General features: G+C 45.5%; 1 protein-coding gene across 1 annotated transcript; it reads right to left on the bottom strand.

The window, feature by feature from the left end:
- Positions 1-821: 821 nt before the first annotated feature.
- On the bottom strand, positions 822-12,864 carry rcn1 (reticulocalbin 1, EF-hand calcium binding domain). Its single transcript, XM_056278668.1, has 7 exons — positions 12,835-12,864; positions 12,389-12,667; positions 9,502-9,695; positions 9,193-9,371; positions 4,086-4,146; positions 2,457-2,656; positions 822-1,954 (listed from the first exon to the last, which is right to left on the bottom strand). Coding segments are annotated over exons 1-7 (1,023 nt in total). The 5' UTR covers positions 12,837-12,864; the 3' UTR covers positions 822-1,846.
- Between the last annotated feature and the right edge of the window lie 8,782 nt (positions 12,865-21,646).

Below are 21,646 nucleotides of genomic sequence, written 5' to 3'. Positions count from 1 at the left end.
GTCCATGACTGAAATCCGCCAGTTTTCTTTCCCATGTGCACCCTTCTCTCCGTCCCTTTCTCTAACCTTAAATATCTGAACTAAATAAAAATATGGAAGGTGATGACTCAGATGACTTATGCATTTGGTTATTGGTCTAACTGAAATTGACCATTAATATTTTCTAACATCTCTTATTGCTTTAATTGTCTTGCATTTGGCAGTTTCTTTTTATTGGGGGGGGGGGGGTTGAAAAGAGAATTTGGTTTTTCTATTCTCTTTAAAAGTGCTCCCACTGGTTCAGCTTCTCCCAGCTGATTTTTTTTTTCTGGTCCTCATGATGTCATCAGACACACTCGTTTACATACAGCCAATCAGATCAAACCCTCAAAATATGAAACCCTGCCCAACGTTACCCTTGCTTGTACTTTGTTACTCAAAGTTCAGTTCATGAATATTGATGAGGACGAGTCCACTCCCTCAAAGTTCTTATGGATAAAGGTATAAAAACAATACTAGACTTTTCCAAACAAAAAAATGTTGGTGAATGTTTTTAGTATGCTGTGTTCAGACTTACAAAAGAGTGTGCATTAAACAAAAATGTGCAAAATCTCAAAATGTTTCATCGTTTAGTAAAATTAGGGTGAATTATACTACGGACAGAACATTATGTAGATTCATCAGACATAAAATAAGAAGTGGAGGTGTTTTCTGTAGGGACGCCCGACCAAGCCGGAGGTAACACGGGGATTCGAACCAGCGATCCCCATGTTGGTAGGCAACGGAATAGATGCCACGCCACCGGGACGCCCCATTAAATACCTCTTCTATTTGCTCCTCTTTCATCCTTACTTACATCCAATCCACTTACGATTTTAGTTTGTCATTTGGTTACCTTTGAAAGGCGGAACTAGGAAAAACGTTTGACACACTGAAAGGGTCAGCAACGATTTAATTGGAAACTTATTACACTTGCTGGCCACAGGTCTAACAATAAATACACACACACACAAAAATCCTACAAACAAGAATAAAGAAGTGAACTTTCACAGGCTATACTGAAAGAAGAACGTGCAAAGATCATGCCATTTAGACATCATGTTAGTAACAGTTCTTAAAACATTTAACTAGAGGAAGCTAACAATCAGAAAGTATTCAAACTATTTGGCCTGAAAAAGTGTAAACCAAAAAAAAAAAAATCACCAATTGTCTTAGGTATAAAAATAAGGATCTTCAATTGACCACTGAGTTCCTCCCAGACCTCAACCCCGCAAATTCGACTATAAATAAATAAAATCAGAATAAGTGTTCTGAGCTGTGCTTTCACATTAAAAGTCCTTATCAAAGTAAAGGTTCCTGTATCTGCTAATTTGTGTTAAGTTCAGCTGTGAGCTTTGATTCTTAATAAACAGATCACGTATGAGGCAGCTACGCCAGTCATATTGTTGGAAGGCACCGCTGACGGTCGGTAAAGCATCTCCTCTGGGTTTTTGGCTTTGCTCCTGAATGTCAGAAACACAACCAAGCTAATGTAAACACTGAGGAGCCTTACTGTCATCGGTAGTCCCCCCACTGTCATGGTGGGCTACCTACAATACTGGGTATGTACCCGTTTATCCAACAGCTGTCCCACTACCAAAAGATGGAGTGGTCCTGATAGAGCAGGGGGTTTTAAGAGTCTGGGACACAGCTGTTTGAAAAACACACACACACACACACACACACACACACACACACACACACACACACACACACACACACACACACACACACACACACACACACACACACACACATACACACACACACACACACACACACACACACACACACACACACACACACTCACACACGCTGTACTGATTTCTTAGAGCTCATCATGGTTTCTGGTAAGGTCTTCTCCATAGTTGGTGGCCTGACTTCCCACAAACATGTTCCAGTTCTCCAGAATCTCCTCCTTGGTGAGCATCTGGTCCTGAGAGGGGGCAACACACATATATATGTATATCAACATCAGAGAAGGAAGCCACTTTATTTTGTCATTGTACACGATAACGATGAAATTAGATTTACGCATTTAACCCATCCTATTGTATAGGAGCAGTGGGCAGCTGCAGCGCCCGGGGACCAACTCCACTTCTTCTTTCCATTGCCTTGCTCAGGGGCACTGACAGGAGTATTAACCCTAACAAGCATATCTTTTTTTATAGTGGGAGGAAACTGGAGCACCCGGAGGAAACCCACACATACACGGGGAGAACATGCAAACTCCACACAGAAAGGACCTGGGACGGCTTGGGGTTTGAACCCAGGACCTTCTTGCTGTGAGGCAACAGTGCTAACCACTGGGTGCGCCTTGTCCACATATGAGATGTCAACATATATTAATAATGAGATGAATTTGATTATATTATTACATCTCGGGTGACGGCACCAACACAGAATGATGAAGCTGCCTCTGTTGAAATCTATCCTACCTTATCATGATCTGACTCATAAACCAGGTGTCTGGCCTCAGCATTAGCATGGTCGTAGTCTTTGGGAAGAATCCAGTGGCGGATCTCCTCCACGTCCATCTTTCCATCCTTGTTTAAGTCCCGGAAGTCAGAGAACTGATCTCTCTCGGTTCTGACCCAGTCTGGCTCAGGACCTCCATCCTCATGGGCAAACATGTCAGCTGCAACAGACAAGCACAGTAACTAAAACAGAGATATAGCCAGGGCGCATATAGTTTGGCAAAGCACACAGATTCTTTTACACACAAAACATAGTGTACCACAGGATCTAATCTAGAGTAACAATCTGGTTAGACAGCACAGGTGACATTAGCATTACAGGTTATCTAGCCTTTGAAAATATGACTGCGGAGAAATTCGCTCTAAATCCACAAACTTCTGACAGCTCTGTCTTCCCTGCTTATATACTCTAACAGTCATTGCTGAAACAGCGGTTCTGACACGTGTTGTCTTTACAATTCAAGTGAATGGAAATGTTTATTCTCTAAAATACGACAGCACTTTATACTATACACTAGCTACTTGTCAATGGCGATACATAAAGGCAACTGAACAACGATTTAACGCCTGCTGATATTTCAGTTAAAACTTGTATTTCCGCTGCGTTTTTTTGTTGTTGATTTTTCCCTTATTTTCTCCCCAATTGTATCGTGCCCCACTCTTCTGAGCCGTCCCGGTTGCTGCTCCACCCCCTCTGCCGATCCGGAGAGGGCTGCAGACTACCCCATGCCTCCTCCGGTACATGTGGAGTCGCCAGCCGCTTCTTTTCACCTGACAGTGAGGAGTTTCGCCAGGGGGACGTAGCATGTGGGAGGATCACGCCATTCCCCCCCCGTTCCTCCTCCCTCCCAAACAGGCACCCTGACCAACCAGAGGAGGCGCTACTGCAGCGACCAGGAGACATACCCACATCCGGCTTCCCACCCGCAGACATGAACAATCGTGTCTGTAGGGACGCCCGACCAAGCCGGAGGTAAAACAGGGATTCGAACCGGAGATCCCTGTGTTGGTAGGCAACGGAATAGACCGCCATGCCACACGGACGCCATGGCAATGTCTTTTATGTCAGATGTTGCAAAGACAACGGAGTGGCTTTTTTTTTTCTTTCCTTCAGCTGCCAGATACATGAATTTATTTACAAGCCGTAGCTTGGCAGACTATCACGGGAGTATAGGACGTATGTTCACAGAGGAGGATAAGTAAAATTGCTATATTCATGTGCCTTAAGCCAATCCCTACATTTCCCTGCAGGTTTTGAGCCTGCCGGCAGACAAAATGCATAGTAAAAAAACAAAGGTTTCCGGGGAACTGGTCTGAATGGCGATTGTGTCGTTCTCCCATAGCCATCACAGTATGCCACCAAAATGAATTTACTGATATGTTAAAAGCAAAAAGTCACCTGGTCCCGCTTTAAACAAAATCCGGTCTGCAACAAAAATTATTAAGCTTTTTTAAATAATGTAAACTGGTGGTGAAAGGGTATGAAAATGTGGTCTGTCTACTGCTGCTGAGAAAAAAAAAATAAAATAATGGAAGTCCTACTACACTAATGAACAGTAATTGCTCCAGATGAGTCTGCCGACAACTCACCAATGTACTCATCCTCATCCACATGTCCATCGCCATTCTTGTCAATGTCTTCCAGGGTTTCCTGCACATGAAAGGAGGTAATGATATCATAAAAGGGGGGGGGTCAGAAGGGTCAGCGGCAGCAGTGGAACTTTCACTGGGAGTGATAACAGTGAAACACACCGCCCCGGGCAGTACGAGTAAAGCTACGAGGGTCTGCTTATAGTTGGGCTGGCAGGACGACATTACAATTACAGACTGCTCTGCTGATGCAACCCCCCTCTACCCACCACCCACACACAAACACACATTAAAAGATGCTATCTGCCACTTTTCAGAGATTTAAGACCGTTTCCGTCTCTTGAAGAGCAGGCTTGGGGTTTTTCCTGTCAAGATGACCTGGATTTCAAGCCACGCCATAATTTGTATATATTGGTATTAATGCTTGCTTTAAGGCTTGCCCTGTGAAGCCACCGTGAAACGACTGCTACAACAAATGCAATGCATACAATGGCACACACTTGCACACAACATTCAAATGAGTAGATTAAAAAGAAAACGAAATCTCCTCACCTCCTGCAGGTTATATGCCATCCATAAACCCTGATGAATATTTAATAGCCACTTAACCTCTCTTGTCAAGTGGTTGACTAATAAGCGTGAACATGTGTTCATTAAAAATATATAGCCTATTGGCAGATATAGGGCTAATATATAATATAACAATATAAGAAGACAGATAGAGAGAGAGAAGACAATAATTCCTGAAGATCTCAATATACACTGATGAGCCAAAACATAATGACCACTCACAGTTGAACTGAATAATGCTGAGCCAAACAAGGGCACCAACGTCTGGGTAGATTAGATGGTAAGTGAACAATCAGTAGTCAACGTGTTGGATGCAGGAGAAATGGGCAGGAGTAAAGACCTGAGCGACTTTGACAAGGGCCATATTGTTATGGCCAGATGACTGGGTCAGAGCATCTCTGAAAGGGCAAGGCTTGTGGGGTGCTCCCGGTCAGCAGTGGTAAGTATCTAGTGACAGTGGTCCGAGGAGGGACAAACCACAAACCAGCGACACGGTGTTGGGTACCCAAGGCTCATCAATGCACGAGGGCAATGAAGGCTATCTCGTCTGGTCCGAACCAACAGAAGGTCTACTGTCGCACAAGTCCCAGAAAATTTTAATTGTGGTTATGGGAGGAATGTGTCACAAAACACAGTGCAACACACCCTGCTGTGTATGGGGCTGCGTAGCCACAGACCGGTCAGTGCCCATGATGACCCCTGTCCACCATCAAAAGTGCCTACAATGGGCACGCAAGCGTCAGAACTGGACCTTGGAGCAGTGGAAGAAGGTCTCCTGGTCCGATGAGTTCCATTTTCTTTTAGATCATATGGCTGGCCATGTACGTGTGCACCGTTTACCTGGGAAAGTGATGGCACCAGGAAGCACTGTGGTAAGACAACGAGCTGGTGGAGGAAGTGTGATGTTCTGGGCAATGTTCTACTTGGAAACCCTGGGTCCGGCCATTCCTGTGGATGTCAATTTGACACCTGCCAGCTACCTAAACATCATTGCAGACCAGGTTTACCCCTTCATGGCAATGCTATTCCCTGATGGCAGTGGCTTCTTTCAGCAGGATAATACACCCTGCCACACTGCACATATTGTTTGGGAATGGTTTGAGGAACACGATGGAGGTGTTCAAGGTGTTGCCTTGGCCTTCAACTTCTCCAGATCTCAATCCGATTGAGCATCGGTGGGATGTGCTGGACCAACAAGTCCCATCCACGGCGGCTCCACTTCGCAACTTACAGGACTTGAAGGATCTGCTGCTAATGTTTTGGTACCTGACACCACAGCAAACCTTCAGGGGTCTTGTAGAGTCCATGTCTCGACAGGTCGGCGCTGTTTTGGTGGAACACGGAGAACCGACAGGATATCAGGCAGGTGGTCATAATGTTTTGGCTCATCTGTGTATTTGGCGACATTGTGGTAGCCGTTTGTCTTGGTGAGCTATGGTCACATCCCATCCTCAAATAGTAAAATTCATTTTTTTGCATCCCATGACTAAATAAATAATACTGCCCTCATGAGACATGATGACATTTTTTTGGACTTTTGAGAGAACTGTGTAAAAAAACAAAACATTTAAGACAGAAAAATATTGCTTTGGCCTTGGGCAGTGTGAGAATCCATCCCATGTCTACTTTATGAAAAACTGCCTATATAAACTACCTATAGTCTCCATAACCAGTGAAGATGGCCCTGACTGAACATGTCTTTGGTAACAACTTAAAAATGAAGTATTAATAATTAACTCTGTCAAATGGGTAGTACAACTTTTATGAACACAGAGGCATAATGCATTACTTCCAATGTTTCCCACGCTACTGTTCAGTGCAGCTAAATTTATATTTAAAGATCAGATCTTAAATGGGATGGTCGGCATATCCCAAGAGACTTGTTCCAAAAAAATATAAACTCAATCATTTCTGGGCTAGGTTAAAATTTTAATCAGGAAGTTATCCAAATGTAGCAAATTTATCCAAGTGTTTCATGAATTTACAAAATATTAGGTGTAAACTCCAATATGTCAAGGAAATTTGATAATGCTAGAAAAATGAACAAGCATGACGCAACCTTCAATTAAGGAAAATGATTTCTGTCCATAAACAACATTTGTACACTACAGTTGATTTTAAACCTACATCAAACTTTTTGCTAAACACAGATCATTTGGACAGTTGGCTAAACTGCAGGTGGACTCAGGTGCATCTCAAACTTCAAAACTTCCAAATTTTTCCAAAACATTGGGCATCTCAGTCCACTTCTAATCAGACTGTGTTGCAGATCATATGTGGTCTGAAATTTATTTCAATAAAATTTGATCCAAAATGAGCAAATGATGTCACAACATAATGTACAGTGGGCTCATTGGGGGATGCTTCGATTGCTTCAGATTTTAGGACATTTGTGAGGTTGATTTTTTGTTGTCCGTGAGTGAGTGATGGAGTTTCACCATTGGTTGGACGGCTGAGTTGGAGTTTCCCCATTGGTTGCAGTTTTCTATTAACGTCATCAGCTGTTCATGGAACCGACGTCAAAACAGCCACTTTTTAAACATAGTGGTGCAAAAACAGCTGTTTAATAAATCTAGTCGTGGTCCAGCCATATACTAGGCTTTAACCTAGTCTTGTTTTCATTTCTTTTTAGTGGTCCTCAGCTCACATGGTCAAGGCACCTCCTATCGCACCACGTAAGCCCATGGCTCATGACAACGAATTATGCACCCCATCTTTTGGCCAAACTTTTCCTCTTCTACAGCTAGTTAGCAAGGTAAAGACAACCAAACACCCAGCTGTAAACCCACAATGCATTGCACACATCATAATGTACCAATTTTGCATTGAACTACAAAGCTGCAATGAGAAGTTTTGGATTTTTGTTGACTTTGCGTGCTCCTGTGGACAAAAGCGGTAGTGCTTCCTGGAGGAATGACTTTAATTTGCCTGAGTATTACCTATTGTCCCAAGCATCTATCTTCACCGTCTGACATGTGGTGCATTTGTTTTGAATAGAGGAGTGAGAGATGTAGTAGTGACGAGGTAATGTATCTGTAATTCTGACTATGTATCCCGTCTGTGTGCCGTAAATTGTTTCATCAGATTTCATGAGGAATCCGACCGGAGACGAGCCTTTGGAATCACTATATGGTAATATCTCATCTTCTCGCTGATGGTCTCATTTGCTCATGTCAGTCATGATAATTCGATCAAAACTAAATTGAGACCGATGAATAAAGTGAAAATCTCCTTATAGCTGCTTTGCTTCTTACTGGTCAATGACATAGCAAATTGGCACAAATGAGTTTAAAAATACTGTGTGCTCTGGGTCTCACTTTTTTTTTTAAAAAGGAGAGTTATGTAAAAACAGCCCATCATAGCTTAACACAGCATGTGGAATGAAAAAATTTCACCCCCTTTTTCTCCTTACTTTTACTTGGCCAATTACCCTATTTTCCGAGCTGTCCCAGTTGCTGCTCCACCCCCTCTGCCAATTCGGGGAGGGCTGCAGACTACCACATGCCTCCTCCGATACATGTGGAGCCGCCAGCTGTTTCTTGTCACCTGACGGTGAGGACTTTCGCCAGGAGGATGTAGCGCGCGGGAGGATCACGCTATTACCCCCAATCCCCCCCTCCTCCGAACAGGTGCCCTGACCGACCAGAGGAGGCGCTAGTGCAGCGCCCAGTACAAATACCCACACCCGGCTTCCCATCCGCAGACACGGCCAATTGTGTCTGTAGGGACGCCCGACCAAACCGGAGGTAACACAGAGATTCGAACCGGTGATCCCCGTGTTGGTAGGCAATGGAATACACCGCCACGCCACCCGGACGCCCACTGGCACAAATCAATTTAACAATATTGTGTACTCTGGGTCTCACTTTTAAAAGGAGAGTTATGTAAAAACAGCCTATCATAGGTTAACATGGCACGTGTAAGGAATTTCACGTGCAGAGTGGCAGCTAGTTGTTTTAAACCGAATGCTGAGCGGGCACACGAGTATCTGGGTATGTCCCTCTATTTGTAACAAACTGAAATGACCAAATATCTATTTTCAATTAGATCATTCAGTGCCAAAACCATTTTCATTTCAAAAGTGATATTCTATAGGAGATTGCATTTATCATCTCTATGATTACTTTTCATTTACATTGGTGCACATATAGGTAATAAACAGCCAATAGCCACGAGAAAACACTAAAAGGCTGCTGGATGTTACAGTATGAAGCCTGGGCCTATATGGTACTATGATGCATATGTGCTTACAAAGTCATGCGTGGAGAAAACAGACCTGACAATTAAAGTATACTTTATTCTATGCATGGAGTTATGGAAGTTGGTGTAAAAACTCTCATCTATTAACATATAGGTGCCACATTGGAGCAGATTATGCTGCCTGGCAATTTGACGCATTGTGTAAACCCGGCCTAACACTCATCAGTAAGCCTTATGCTCTTACTCTCAGGAAAAAGGAAAGGCAAGTCAAACGACTGACATAAATAAGCCATCATATCTATCACACATTACGATCATCCAGCAATGAAAAGCTTACCAGAACCACAATATCCTTCATGTGGTCAAACTCCTCAGGGTGGAGGAAGGCTGTGAACTCCTCCTTGTCTGCCGCTTGATCCTCATTAAGATCAGCTGCTTTGAACCTCCTCTCGTCCCGTGGAAGCATCTTTCTAAAGCTGAATTGGTCTGCTGCGTCCTCAAACTCCTCCGGGTTGGCTGGGAGGATGAATTGAAATCAGAGGAGGGGCAGGCAAACTTATAAAAGCGCTGTGCAACATTTGAAAAGTATGCAATAATGGCCCAAATAAGCACGGTCATAACATGCCAAAAGCAACTCAAGACTTACCGAGGTAATAGCCATATGTGGCTTGCTTGTACTCATCCCACGAGATCTTGTTGTCTTTGTTCAAGTCATAATCGGCCCAAACCTTCGCCACGTTCTCATATACATAACGCTTCTGCACTCGTTTTATCCAAGCCTTGAGCTCACTGGCGGTAATGTAGCCGTCTTTGTCACCGTCAATGCGGTCCACTATCTTACTGCGGATTAAAGAGAAAACACAGTTAAGGATTAGTGTTGAAGCCATTTAATTCAATCACAAAACTCATTTGAAACAAACAAAAAAAATTCTTTGGCACGTTCTTGAGCAATAAGAATTTGGAGAGGTAATGACAAACGGTGATGTATCAAAGAAACATTCACACATTTAGGCTACATCTCCGGGAACTTTCACTTCCTGACCCATTATATTTATGCAGAAATACACTAGTGGCAAGACACCCTTGTGGTTAAACCTAGGGAGTGTACAGGGGTTGTGAAAGAGTGGACTGACGCATTAGTACATATGAAGTAGTAGAGTTGGGCGATATATCAGAAGCACCTTTATTTGGCCATGTATGTTTGCACAGTCATGGAATTTGACTCTGGTTTAGTGGCTCTCAATGTAAATGTATTAAGAATAACAGCACAACAATCTTCAGGGATATATACAAGGAATGACTATATACAGGTGAAACAGGAAGGCAAGAGTGCAGTGGTGCAGAGTGTAAAAATGCTGGAATAAATATGTTAGCAGGTTACTTAAATACATGAGATATGTGGACATGACAGAATATGCATGTATACCTACAATATACAGTATATACAGCATGCTTAGATTTATTATGACCATGTTATGGGTTCATCGGAGTGACAGCCTGCAGAAAGAAACTGTTCTAGTGTCTGGTTGTTTTGGTGTACAGTGCTCTGTAGCGCCTACAAGAGGGGAGCGTTATAACAGGTTGTGACAAGGGTGTGATGGGTCCGCAGCCACTTTGCCTGCCTGTTTCCTGAGTCTGGTGGTATATAAATCCTGAATGGAGGGCAGGTTGGCACCGATGATTTTCTCTGCAGTCCTAACTGTCCGTTGTAGTCTGTCCCTGTCCTGTCTGGTGGCCGAGCCAAACCAGACAGTGATGGATGTGCAGAGGACAGACTGGATTATTTCAGTGTAGAACTGAATCAGCAGTTCCTGAGGCAGGTTGAACTTCCTGAGCTGGTGGAGAAAGTACATCCTCTGCTGGGTCTTTTTTGATGATTGTGTCTGTGTTAGACACCCGCCTTAGGTCCTGGGAGATTGTGGATCCCAGAAACCTGAAGGTTTCCACAGCAGACACCGGGGTGTGGAGTATGGTGAGGGGCGGCAGTGTTGGGGGCTCCTCCTGAAGTCCACTGTCATCTCCACAGTTTTGAGCATGTTCAGCTCCAGGTTGTTACGACTGCACCAGAGGGCCATCTGTTCAACCTCCCATCATTATCAATGTGGTGATATGAAACATGGTATTGTCAGGGATTTTAGTTATTGTAATATCATGACATTGCCTTAAGCTGCTGTAGGTAAATTGCTTTTGGCCAGATTTTCTTATTAAGCTTCCAGTTTGCAACAGTTTGAATTCTTTATCACAGCTGTGCTGTAAAAGAGCGCCACTTTTAACATTTTCGATGAAAAATGTGTACTTTCCCTTGTAGATAAATGTAATGGTGTGATGTTTAATAATGATGATTACAACCTGCAGTCCAACACCCTGCAGCACTACTAGTTTTCATTTTCTTTACCTCGCGAGTATTTGAATTTTTCTTATTTAATCTTACAGTATATTTCATTCAATTCATACATCTTCATGTTGTGTCTTTGCACCATTTCACCTCAAAAGGGGAGAACGTTACACAATATACATGTTTTCCCTCTGCATTACCACATAATCTGGTTACTTCAGGTCAAAATATATCTTAGGTTATCTATCATTTTAAAAAGGGCTCATGAAATGCGATTCTGAAGTTTTTTTTCTTCTTGGTATATCGTCATATCATATCATTATAGTCTCGACTGAGGAAAATATCCTGATATGATTTTAGTTTGCATTACCCAACCCAATTTAGTACTCCACTAGTATTCCTGGATGTCTGCTGCCACGTTGTGATGTTAAAAGGTCCTCCCACCGAAAGCACTACAGGAAAGGAAGCAATCCACACCGCCTACACCCATTTCAGCCAACGTGTGTTACACATAGACAGTATGGTGTTACACAGCGCCAACTTGTCATCCAAGTAGTAGGAGAAAGCTTTTTCTGGCAGTGTAAACAGTAAACCAGTGTGACAAAAGGCTATATGTAGACATGGTCAGCAGCTCTCACAAACTTCCCATCAAACCTCCCTGCCCGCAAAATGCTTCTTTGATGAGGTATCTATAATTCAGAGCTCGACAAGTCAATTAGCCCCACGAATGTGTGCGAATAACACGGAGTCCTCATTTAGGTATAATAATGCACCGTTATATCATGAGGGTTTGCTGGCATGCACATGTTTCTCATACACCGGGAGTTATGAAACTTTAACCCCAACAGCCACACGCAACAGATTACAGTGGTGGAGAAGTGGGAGTGCGTGATTTAGAACAACAGGCCCAGTGTTAACATGCGCATGTTAGAAAGGCTTTTTCTGGTCCAGAGTATCCACAAAATAGTCTGGTGAGAGCCACCCATCCGTATATATGTGTGTGTGTGTGTGTGTGTGTGTGTGTGTATAGATATATGTAGATATAGATAGATAGACAGATAGATAGATAGATAGATAGATAGATAGATAGATAGATAGATAGATAGATAGATAGATAGATAGATAGATAGATAGATAGATAGATAGATAGATAGATAGATAAGACAGACTATGGCCCAAGCAGGAGTTAAGTCCTTACCCGAGTCTATCTTTGCTCTCCTCAGAAGTGAGCTGGTCAAATGTTGTGGCCTCCTCTTTGCCAAGAAAGGCCTCATGGTCGTACTGGAAGCTCTTGTTGTCTTCGTTGGTTCTCTTGCTCAGGTCCGTCTCATGGTACACCCTCTCCTTCCTTAGCGTGGGTTTCCCCTGCGTGGCGGCGGTGCAGAGGAGCAGAGCGCACACGTAGCCGTAGACGTCCATCAGCGTGGGGTGAAGTTGGGGCCGTCCCGAGGTGAGAGTCAGCTGTTTCTGAACGGACCTATGACACCGGACTGCACGGTTACCGAACACGGCAACGTGGACACTAAACTGCCCTCCCTGTCTTTGTCAACAGAGGGCAAACGTTTTCGGAGCGGCGCAGCATCCAACAACGACAAATCTAACGACTGCCAAAAGAAAAAGAAAAAGAAGAAGGTGTTGACTTACATACAACTCTGGGGACGTTTTTTTTCTTTATTTCCCTCCCCCTCTCTTCTTCTCTCTCTTTTTTTGTTTTTTGCAGTAAACTAAAGAGCTTTGCCGAAAAGAAAACTGCAACCAAACCGTGTTTTCCTGCAGCCGTAACAACAGCCAATCACTGTGCGTGTTTCACAGGCGGGACCGCCCTCTTCCGTCCGTGGTGTCTCTCTGATTGGCTGACGCGCTGTCGGTAACATTAGGGTACTCGGGGCGCCACGTTGCAAGCTGACACGCAAACTCGCCGCCCATGTGAGGGGGTACCGTGGCGATCTGCTATGAGGGTTTGATGCGGAGGTATGACGGCGTCTCTCACTTAGAGCAAAGCCATGCGGCCCTAAACTGTTGTCTGATGTTTGAAAGTAGCGTGGAAAGACACAGACGGCTCGTATCAGCGTACTGTTTAGACACTGGCCAGACAGCAGCGAGAGTGAACAGCACACGCACTGGCATGCATATGTATCATTTCAAATATTGCAGGTTATTATGCACACTACATTACGTGTAATATAATCACTCAAACTTTTCACCCCCTCTCTCTGTGTGCGCGCGCGCCGGTGTGTGTGCGCGCGGGTGTGTGCCTCCCGATACCATGGGCGGTCACTTGGAGTCTAGTATGACAGTCCCCCCCCCCCTCTCTCTGGATAGTCTGGGTCCGGGTCCTCAGGTAGGTGTAGAAGCCGGTCCTGCAGCCGCATAATGGGAGGACGACTGTGCGTGGCCACTTTTTACGTGGAGCGGTTGATGCGCCGGCAGCCACCACACGGTCCTTGGCAGGGGGTGGCCAGAGTCCAATGGCGTGGAGAACCAAGGCGATTGGGGACCACCCTCTGTTGCAGCCTTCATCCGCCTTCCCTGCCGTTGTGACCTGGAGACATCTTCCGCCAGTTCCGCCGTTGAGGTCTTTGTTGGATCACGCTTGGTCTGGAACCTCCCCCCTTGAGTCAAGGTGGAGGCTCCTGGTGGGGTCACCCAAGGCGGATAGGTCAAGGCCGTTGACCTATGCTGGTTGGCATAGCTCTTGGGATCCTTGGTACGCCCAAGCTTCTCCACCACGGCAAGGTGGCGATCCGGGAGAAGCCTCCCGATACCGCCACAAAAGTAAACCCTTATCTAAGAGCAAGACGGGGACAACTACAAATCCTCTGAAGCTGTGACATGAACACTATACAGCCGTGCAATGGACTTAACATTTGTTTGAAGTGATGTTCAAGTGTTGCCTATGAATAAAAGCAGCAAAAAGCAAACAAACAAAAACAACAAAATAGGAAGAAATATAACATTTAGTGGGATGTACATCATACAAACCCATTTTATAGATGAAGATCTTTGATTTGACTTTTGTAGGCTCCAGCAACCCCACCATCCTGAGAGCAGGATGAGCGGTTTGGATAATGGATGGATGGATGGATGGATGGATGGGTTTGTTGTCAGTCAGGATAGTTGCTGCTCTAGTGTGTGTGTGTGTGTGTGTGTGTGTGTGTGTGTGTGTGTGTGTGTGTGTGTGTGTGTGTGTGTGTGTGTGTGTGTGTGTGTGTGTGTCAGTTTAGATGCATGGGACTTGCTTTCCTCCATGTCCTCTACCCCTTTTTCCTTGAGAGAGGAGGCAGCAGGTTATTAGTTATTACTTGTTTTGTTTTGTTTCCGTTTGTCCTCTTTTAAGAGTTTTCTTTCACGGGGCATTTGGTCCCATTTTGCTTTGATTTGACAAGTTTGGTTGTGGCAAAGTGAGCCTGCCGGCATCTGGAGGGTTACAGTCTACCACACACAGTCACACACCTGGGTCAGTGTTTCCTACCCCGACTGGAGAACTTCTTCAACAGCCTGCTGCTCCGTGTTTGCGAACAACACACACCGTCACTGGTAGGACGCACGTTTCTTCAGGAAACAAACATCAAACAAACAAAAACCAGTAAAGTCTAAAGACGTTATGCATTTTGGGAAGTGCGATACCATTTTGGACAACACCAAAAGAGATAAAGCCCGACGCTAGAATAGAACCAAAACAATAGTGTGCGTGCGCGCGCGCGCGTGTGCACATATATGTGTGTATGGGTGCACGTGTATGTATGTGTGTGCGTGTGTGTATGTGTGTGCGTGTGTATATATATGTGTGTGTGCGCGTGTGCGCATGTGTATATATGTGCATGTTAATGTGTGTGCGTGTGTGGATATGTAAGTGTGTATGTGTGTGCGTGTGTATATAAATAAATAAAATACATGGTATATGCGTGCGCATTGCGTGTATGTGCGTGTGTAAATATGTGTATATGCGCGCGTACATGTACGCGCACGCATGTGCGCGCGCGCGCACGTGTATGTGCGTGTGTAAATGTGTGTGTGTGTGTGTTTGTGTGTGTGAAAGACAGAAATAGAGAGAGAGAGAGAGAGAGAGAGAGAGAGAGAGAGAGAGAGAGAGAGAGAGAGACAGAGAGACAGAGAGAGAGACAGACAGACAGACAGACAGACAGACAGACAGACTGTATGATGCGTGTGAGGGAAGGAGGGTGAGAGAAGTGTGCGTTAGAGAGGCCGCAGCAGCGCCAGTAGTGAGCGGCCTCTCAGCGCGCGGCAGTAACGTGGCGCAGCGGAGTCCACATACCCTGGAAACAACTTGCTGACGCTGCCATGCCCAATCCTCCGTCGTGGGCAGCAGAAACGTGTATTTTGCCATTCATCATTAGCATAATAAGCCAGCACATGGCACTCCGCTGTTTTGCATAAACTGTACAACCCAGTTTATGGTTGTAAAAGGACCCCGGGGCTAACTGGCCTTTTTATTCAATTAATGAATTGTTAATGTATTCAAATGAGTCTTGCCCGGTCAATCTGAATCAGTGTAATAGGCGGACACGAAGAAATACAAATGTGTTGGCCGAGTGACGCGGCTCCTTCCCATCAAAAACAAAATAGGTGATATACACAGTGATATATACACGTTATAACAGTTGTCCTATGCGTATTAAACCTACATCCGACAACCTTGAATTTTTAGCTTGCTTTACATGAACATCTTAACAGTTATTTCGGTACATGGAGGGAAGGGGTAGCAATCTCACCGGGCCTGCTTTATACCGTTTTTGGCTTTGGACCAATTAAGAGTGCCACTGCGTGACGCATTAGAGGTATACTTGGGGAAAGGTAATGGGGAAGTTTGAATTAATTGCAGACAATAACAGCACGGATGAACAACTCCGGGCATTAACATGTTGGAGGGAGTAAGTGGATGGGGTGGGGGGGGGGGGAGTGGATTTCAACATGAATATTTCACCGAGGAAAAAGAAGTTGGGGGGCGGGGTGGAGGGGGAGGGGGGGCTACAGGGGTGTGCAGTTAACCATGAGATAACACATACTGGAGAAGGCATTTGGTTAATGTGATTAAGAAAACCTTATGCTGGGAGACACAGGGCATTAGTGTCCAGGACGTACAACCCTGTTGTGGTCTCTCGCTGCCCCCCCTGCCCACCGCCCCAAAACCTCGTCTTCCTTAGATGATGTCAGTAAAGACACGAACAGCATCGGTCCATTCCAGTCTTCTGTCACACTGTGGTGTTTGGTACATTCAACCTTTTTTTTTCCTCTAGAAAGATGTGGCTTTTTGTAGGCGCTTCAAAAATGTCTTCTTCATCTGACAAACTGTAGCACTATTTCAACTTTTCAACGTCTAAAGGCCCATTTTTGATTTCTTTAAATCTGTGGTTGAATGGCTGAAACCCAGCGTGGTTATATACGGTAGTTTGATTGTTTGTCCTGGACAACTGAACACAATACAGGGGCCTTGCTGGTGGGTTGTGAATGGACAGTGTATAACACAGATGACCTGTTTTAAAGTGTAAAACCCCTCACTGCAAGACACCATACTGTGTACTTCAGGATGATGGCCTGTCTGGACGATATGTTTGAGCACAAAGAGTTCATACAAAGGCCAAAAATGTTTTAAACCCATGATGTGATTAATATGTATAATAGCCTACGTCACTTAAATGTATTGTTATTGTAGCAAATTTGGGGGGGTGGGGGGCAGCCGGGAACCGACGCAGCCGAGACGCGAACCCGGGTCTCCCGCACCACGTGCGGCTACTTTAACCAGTCACCTAAAGTGTCCGACCCCTTAGCCAACGGGCTAGCGAGTCTAGTCATCCGTGGTCGTTACATTATTATACCCAAAACATCTTCATGTTCAGGTTTAATTCATTCTGAAATGGACCCTCATACACATAAAGTCTGTGTTCTGAGGTTAAAGTTCATGTAATTACACGGATTTCGTCATCAGATGCGCTGTGAGGGTCTGTCCATTCATCCCAGTGACTGCTGGGATAGGCTCCCGCAGGAGCAGGATAAGCGGTTTGGATAATGGATGGATGCTTAAGAATATTACAATATTACCTCATAACTATTTTTTTTAAACGTACAATCTGAATTCACAATATTAACCGATTTTCCCTTCTGGACAGACGTTATATCTTATGCTGCAAACTGTATGGGGACACATCTCTGGATTGCCATTTATGAGTCGCTCAATCAGGCATCAGGAACTCTTTACTTGTCGTTTCATTTCATATACTCGCGTACATGAAATGAAACGAAATACCGTTCCCCCCCAGCCCACGGCAGCGGACAAAAACACATTATCCAAAAACTACAAGAACTACACATATATTCCAAACTAACACATATATCCAAACTAAACAAATACATATCCACTGTCCAAGAGAGCAAACACCAGGACGACTGTCGGACCTGCCGGTCTGCATTAGCATTTAGCTTAGCCTGCCCCGCTTCCGCGTCCTGTCAGACCGCCCTCGGTATTTCCTCTTCCGGTGCAGCTCCGGTCAGGGCCGTGGTCCCTGGGCGCACAGGACGCAGCAGACCAAGCTCTCCCAGCCATCAAACGAAGACACAAACTTAGGCGCAGACGTGGACAAAGACACTGCGTGGACGGTCCCGGGTGAGGCCGCCGCAAACGTGAATTCGCGCCGCCATCTTCCCACACCGGAAGCGGATGCTAATAATGAATAATCGAAGCGTCACAGCGTGTTTTTGGGGTAAAACCAAGGAGTGCAGGGTACTCTCATCCCCAGCCTGAGCATCGACCTTTTCGGTCACTTTCAGTGTCTACTAATTAACCCTTTTCTTTGGCTTTCTTCCACCCCTGGTGCCTCTTACAAAGTTTAGTACTGACCAATATAATTTGTCCATCTTGCAAACTGAATATATTTGGTTTACCTGCAGGGGCGGATCTACAGGGTGGCAAGGGGTGGCAGCTGCCACCTCTGGGACACAGTCTTGCCACCCCAGTTTCCACCCCATTTATAAATCAGATAATATGTTTTTAAAGTATATTTTATGTACATGCATGGTGAAGGTCAATGAGACCCGCACCCAGCTCATCTCAAACAGAAGTCGCCGATTTAGAATCCCCCTCCCCCTCACAGGCGCGGATCTCCAGGGTGGCAAAGGGGTGGCAGCTGCCACCTCTGGGACACAGTCTTGCCACCCCTTTGCCACCCCAGGAAAAAAATCTCTAGATCCGCCACTGTTTACCTGTGATGACGTTTTTCAAGCTCGTACATACCAAAGCATTACAGCGCCAAGCGTTGAAGGCCTGTAGTCTCTGTGGGCGTTGTTGTGTTGCTGTGTTGTGTTGTTGTTGACAACTGCGCCCACCAACATCTCTAACGTCAGTTTGCTTTCCCATTATCCGCCATATATGCCTTCCTGCACAACCTAAGCGCCGGCCGTGGCCCCTGAGGGCCGGCCGGCAGAGGACCTGGAGCTGAGCCGTCTGACTCGCCTGAACAACAACAAGGAGCAGTGGGTCCGTCTCCATGCCATTACCCCGCACTCCCCCTCGCCTCCTTTTGGATTTTCATTGTTACGATAACTCACCGCCCATACCGCCGCGGATAGATTAATAAACTTCCCCTCGCTGCCGCATAGGAGAAAAGAAACCTTTGCTCTGTTTAATGACAACTGTAAAGTGGAGGCAATCATGGGACGCCTGCCATGACATTTCCCTGCTCCTGTCCGCTCCACTTATCTTCCACAAATGGCCGTGACAGGCCACTATCGAGATGAAGCATTTTCCCCGAGTCATTACGTCTGTCACCGGGGCCATTTCCATATTGAAAAATCTGAAACAATAAACGACGCCGGGGCCTTTAATAACTGTGAAGGAATCATATTTGGAAAATTGCATTGAAGCAATAACCTTTTCTCCCTGTAATTAGATGACAGAGAGGTCCTGGTTTTAATTAAGTCAGCAATTTATAGTCGCGCAGCCATACCTCAGCGTGCTGATTAGTATAGGAGGGATCACAGAACAGTGTTGGCTCAATTTGAGCAGATTTGATCTAGTAATTACTGTGTTATATGGCAAAGGCCTCAGCCAGTCCCGGGCCCCGGGACTGTGTGTGTGTGGGGAGGCTGTGAGGGTGGGTGAGGCATGGCCCCCGTCCGTCGCTGCTCGAGCTGCAAACACGTGGCGAGCAAGTGTCTGTCTGAATATGTCTTAAATGTGTGTGTGTGTGGGGGGGGGTCATCAACAGAGGACATAATGTTTGAGGAGGCATATTAGTGCGGAATTGTGCTGGCCCAGCTCTGCAGACGTGTGTTTGTGTCGGGAGGGTGCGCCGGGGCCCCCCCGGCTTTGTTTTATGAAGACCCCAATTTATCTTTTTTGAGCCGTTGTTCAGGTTGCTGTTTTAGCGCGGCGTTAATAAACACGGCAATTTACTCGCAATTTATGGCCTGACAGGTCGTAATGAAGACCATAAATGGAGGATTAGCCGGGGTGGTCGGCGGTGGGCTGTCTGGGGACCGTCATCATAGGACTGCAGGGAGCAGTGTTCGTTACGCTAGTTGGCACCCTCCAGCCTCCCACAGCCCCCTTCCGAATGATTGACATTAATGGTCCAGTTTTGAAAATGAGTGCTAAATTTGCGCTCTGTCTTTTGGGGATGTCACATTCATCACATTATAGACACGCGCGTCCATCGCCGATCAGGACAATAGCACGTGGCAGCCCCCTTGACACATCATTAGAGACATCTAACAGATGCTGGTGATCTATGCTGCTAATTTCGCTGATTTCCCCGGCTAGCCATGACAGGGTCTCTCGCATCACGGCGAAAGGCCCACGTTACGTAAATAATGGACGAGGTGTTTACCTCTCAAATTCAAGCGGGGCGTCTCGCTTTCAAAATAAGAGCCCCGTTCGTAAAACTCCCCCTCGCAAATTAGACGCTAAAACCGGATTACAACTTGCGACCGGAAGTACCGGTTTTCACCAACACCACGGCACAGTGCGGATGGGGTAAGGGCTGAGCAGAGGCGTCGCTTTTTTGTTTTTGTTTTCTATCCTAGATGTGTTTGTTATTTGTTTCTGTTTGAAACTGTTCATCGTTGTATTCTATCCATTATTCATCCACGTCTGTTGTCCGCGTTTGTTATTATATACGTTAACAGTTTGAAATAAAGATTTCTTTAAAAAATAGTTTGTTTATATTTACGTCTCAAATTCAAATTCTCGCTTTCAAAATAAGAGCCCCGTCCGTCGCGGCGAAGGGCAACGTTACGTAAATAATGGACGAGATGTCGCATGCGTTTGTTTATATTTACGTCTCAAATTCAAATAGGGTGCCTCGCTTTCAAAATAAGAGCCACATCCATAAAACTCCCCCTCGTAAATTGTTGAGTGTAGAAGTTTAAACCGGATTACTTCCTGTGACAGAAGCGCCGGTTTTCACCAACACCCCGGCACAGTGTGGGTGGAGTAAGGGCTGAGCAGAGGCATGTCTTGAATTGCATCTGCTTATTCATTTATGTGTTTATTTATTTGTGTAAAATGCAAACACCTGGCACAGAGCGAGGGAGCGGAACATCTGACGTCGTCTTCTGCCGGACCAATCTCAATCTGGTGCTGCAATCCCAGAGGCCTTCTGGGAGGACGGGGTTAATTAATCCTGGGGGACATCTCAGACGGAGGGCCTCCTCAGCCTCTAGGATCTTCCCTGAGCAAAGGTCACACTTAACAACAAGAGAAGGAAGGAGTGTGCCGCCTCCCCCCTTTGAGGAAGTTCACATCTCCTCCCTCAAAACATCTCATTTAATCTCCTCCCTCCATCAAGCCTCAACTACACGGCCCGAGAACCAACCCCGGAGCAAAGCTGGCCATTAAGCGCCAATGCTTAATGCTGTCCCGGGGCTCTGAATCATCTATAGATCTGTGATGAAGAGCCCTCAAAGACAACAGAGTCTGGTGCTAAATATCCGCCACTGGCTAATCATCATTTCTGTTGCTGGAGCTACACGCTAAACGCCGTGTCTCTAGGCCTTGGCTGCGTGACTGTGGCCTCTGATTTGTGGGTCATTATTTGGGTGACATTTTCCTCCACCATTCCAGTCAGTTGGCATTACGGTACCACATTCTCTGCGCTGTGTTGTTGTTTGAGGGGAGAGGCACGTGCAAGTGTGCGCACGTGCCACACACACACACACACAAACACACACACACACACCATGTGCGGCATTTTTTGCTACACTGCTTTGGGCTCATTCAGTGGTAACACTCGGCTTGCTCGTGGAGAGAATGCTGACGGAGCCACAAGCACCTTAACAGCATATGATGCAAAGCACAGCTCTGTGGCTGTGTTAGGGCGTGTGTGTGTGTGTGTGTGTGTGTGTGTGTGTGTGTGTGTGTGTGTGTGTGTGTTTGTGTGTACTTGTACTTCTATTTTTCTGAAGACCAATTGGAGTTTTTAAACATCAGAGAGGACTTTTT

Source organism: Lampris incognitus, chromosome 4, assembly GCF_029633865.1.
Source record: "Lampris incognitus isolate fLamInc1 chromosome 4, fLamInc1.hap2, whole genome shotgun sequence".
Classification (NCBI taxonomy): domain Eukaryota; kingdom Metazoa; phylum Chordata; class Actinopteri; order Lampriformes; family Lampridae; genus Lampris; species Lampris incognitus.
This window is presented reverse-complemented; position numbering and strand designations above follow the sequence as displayed.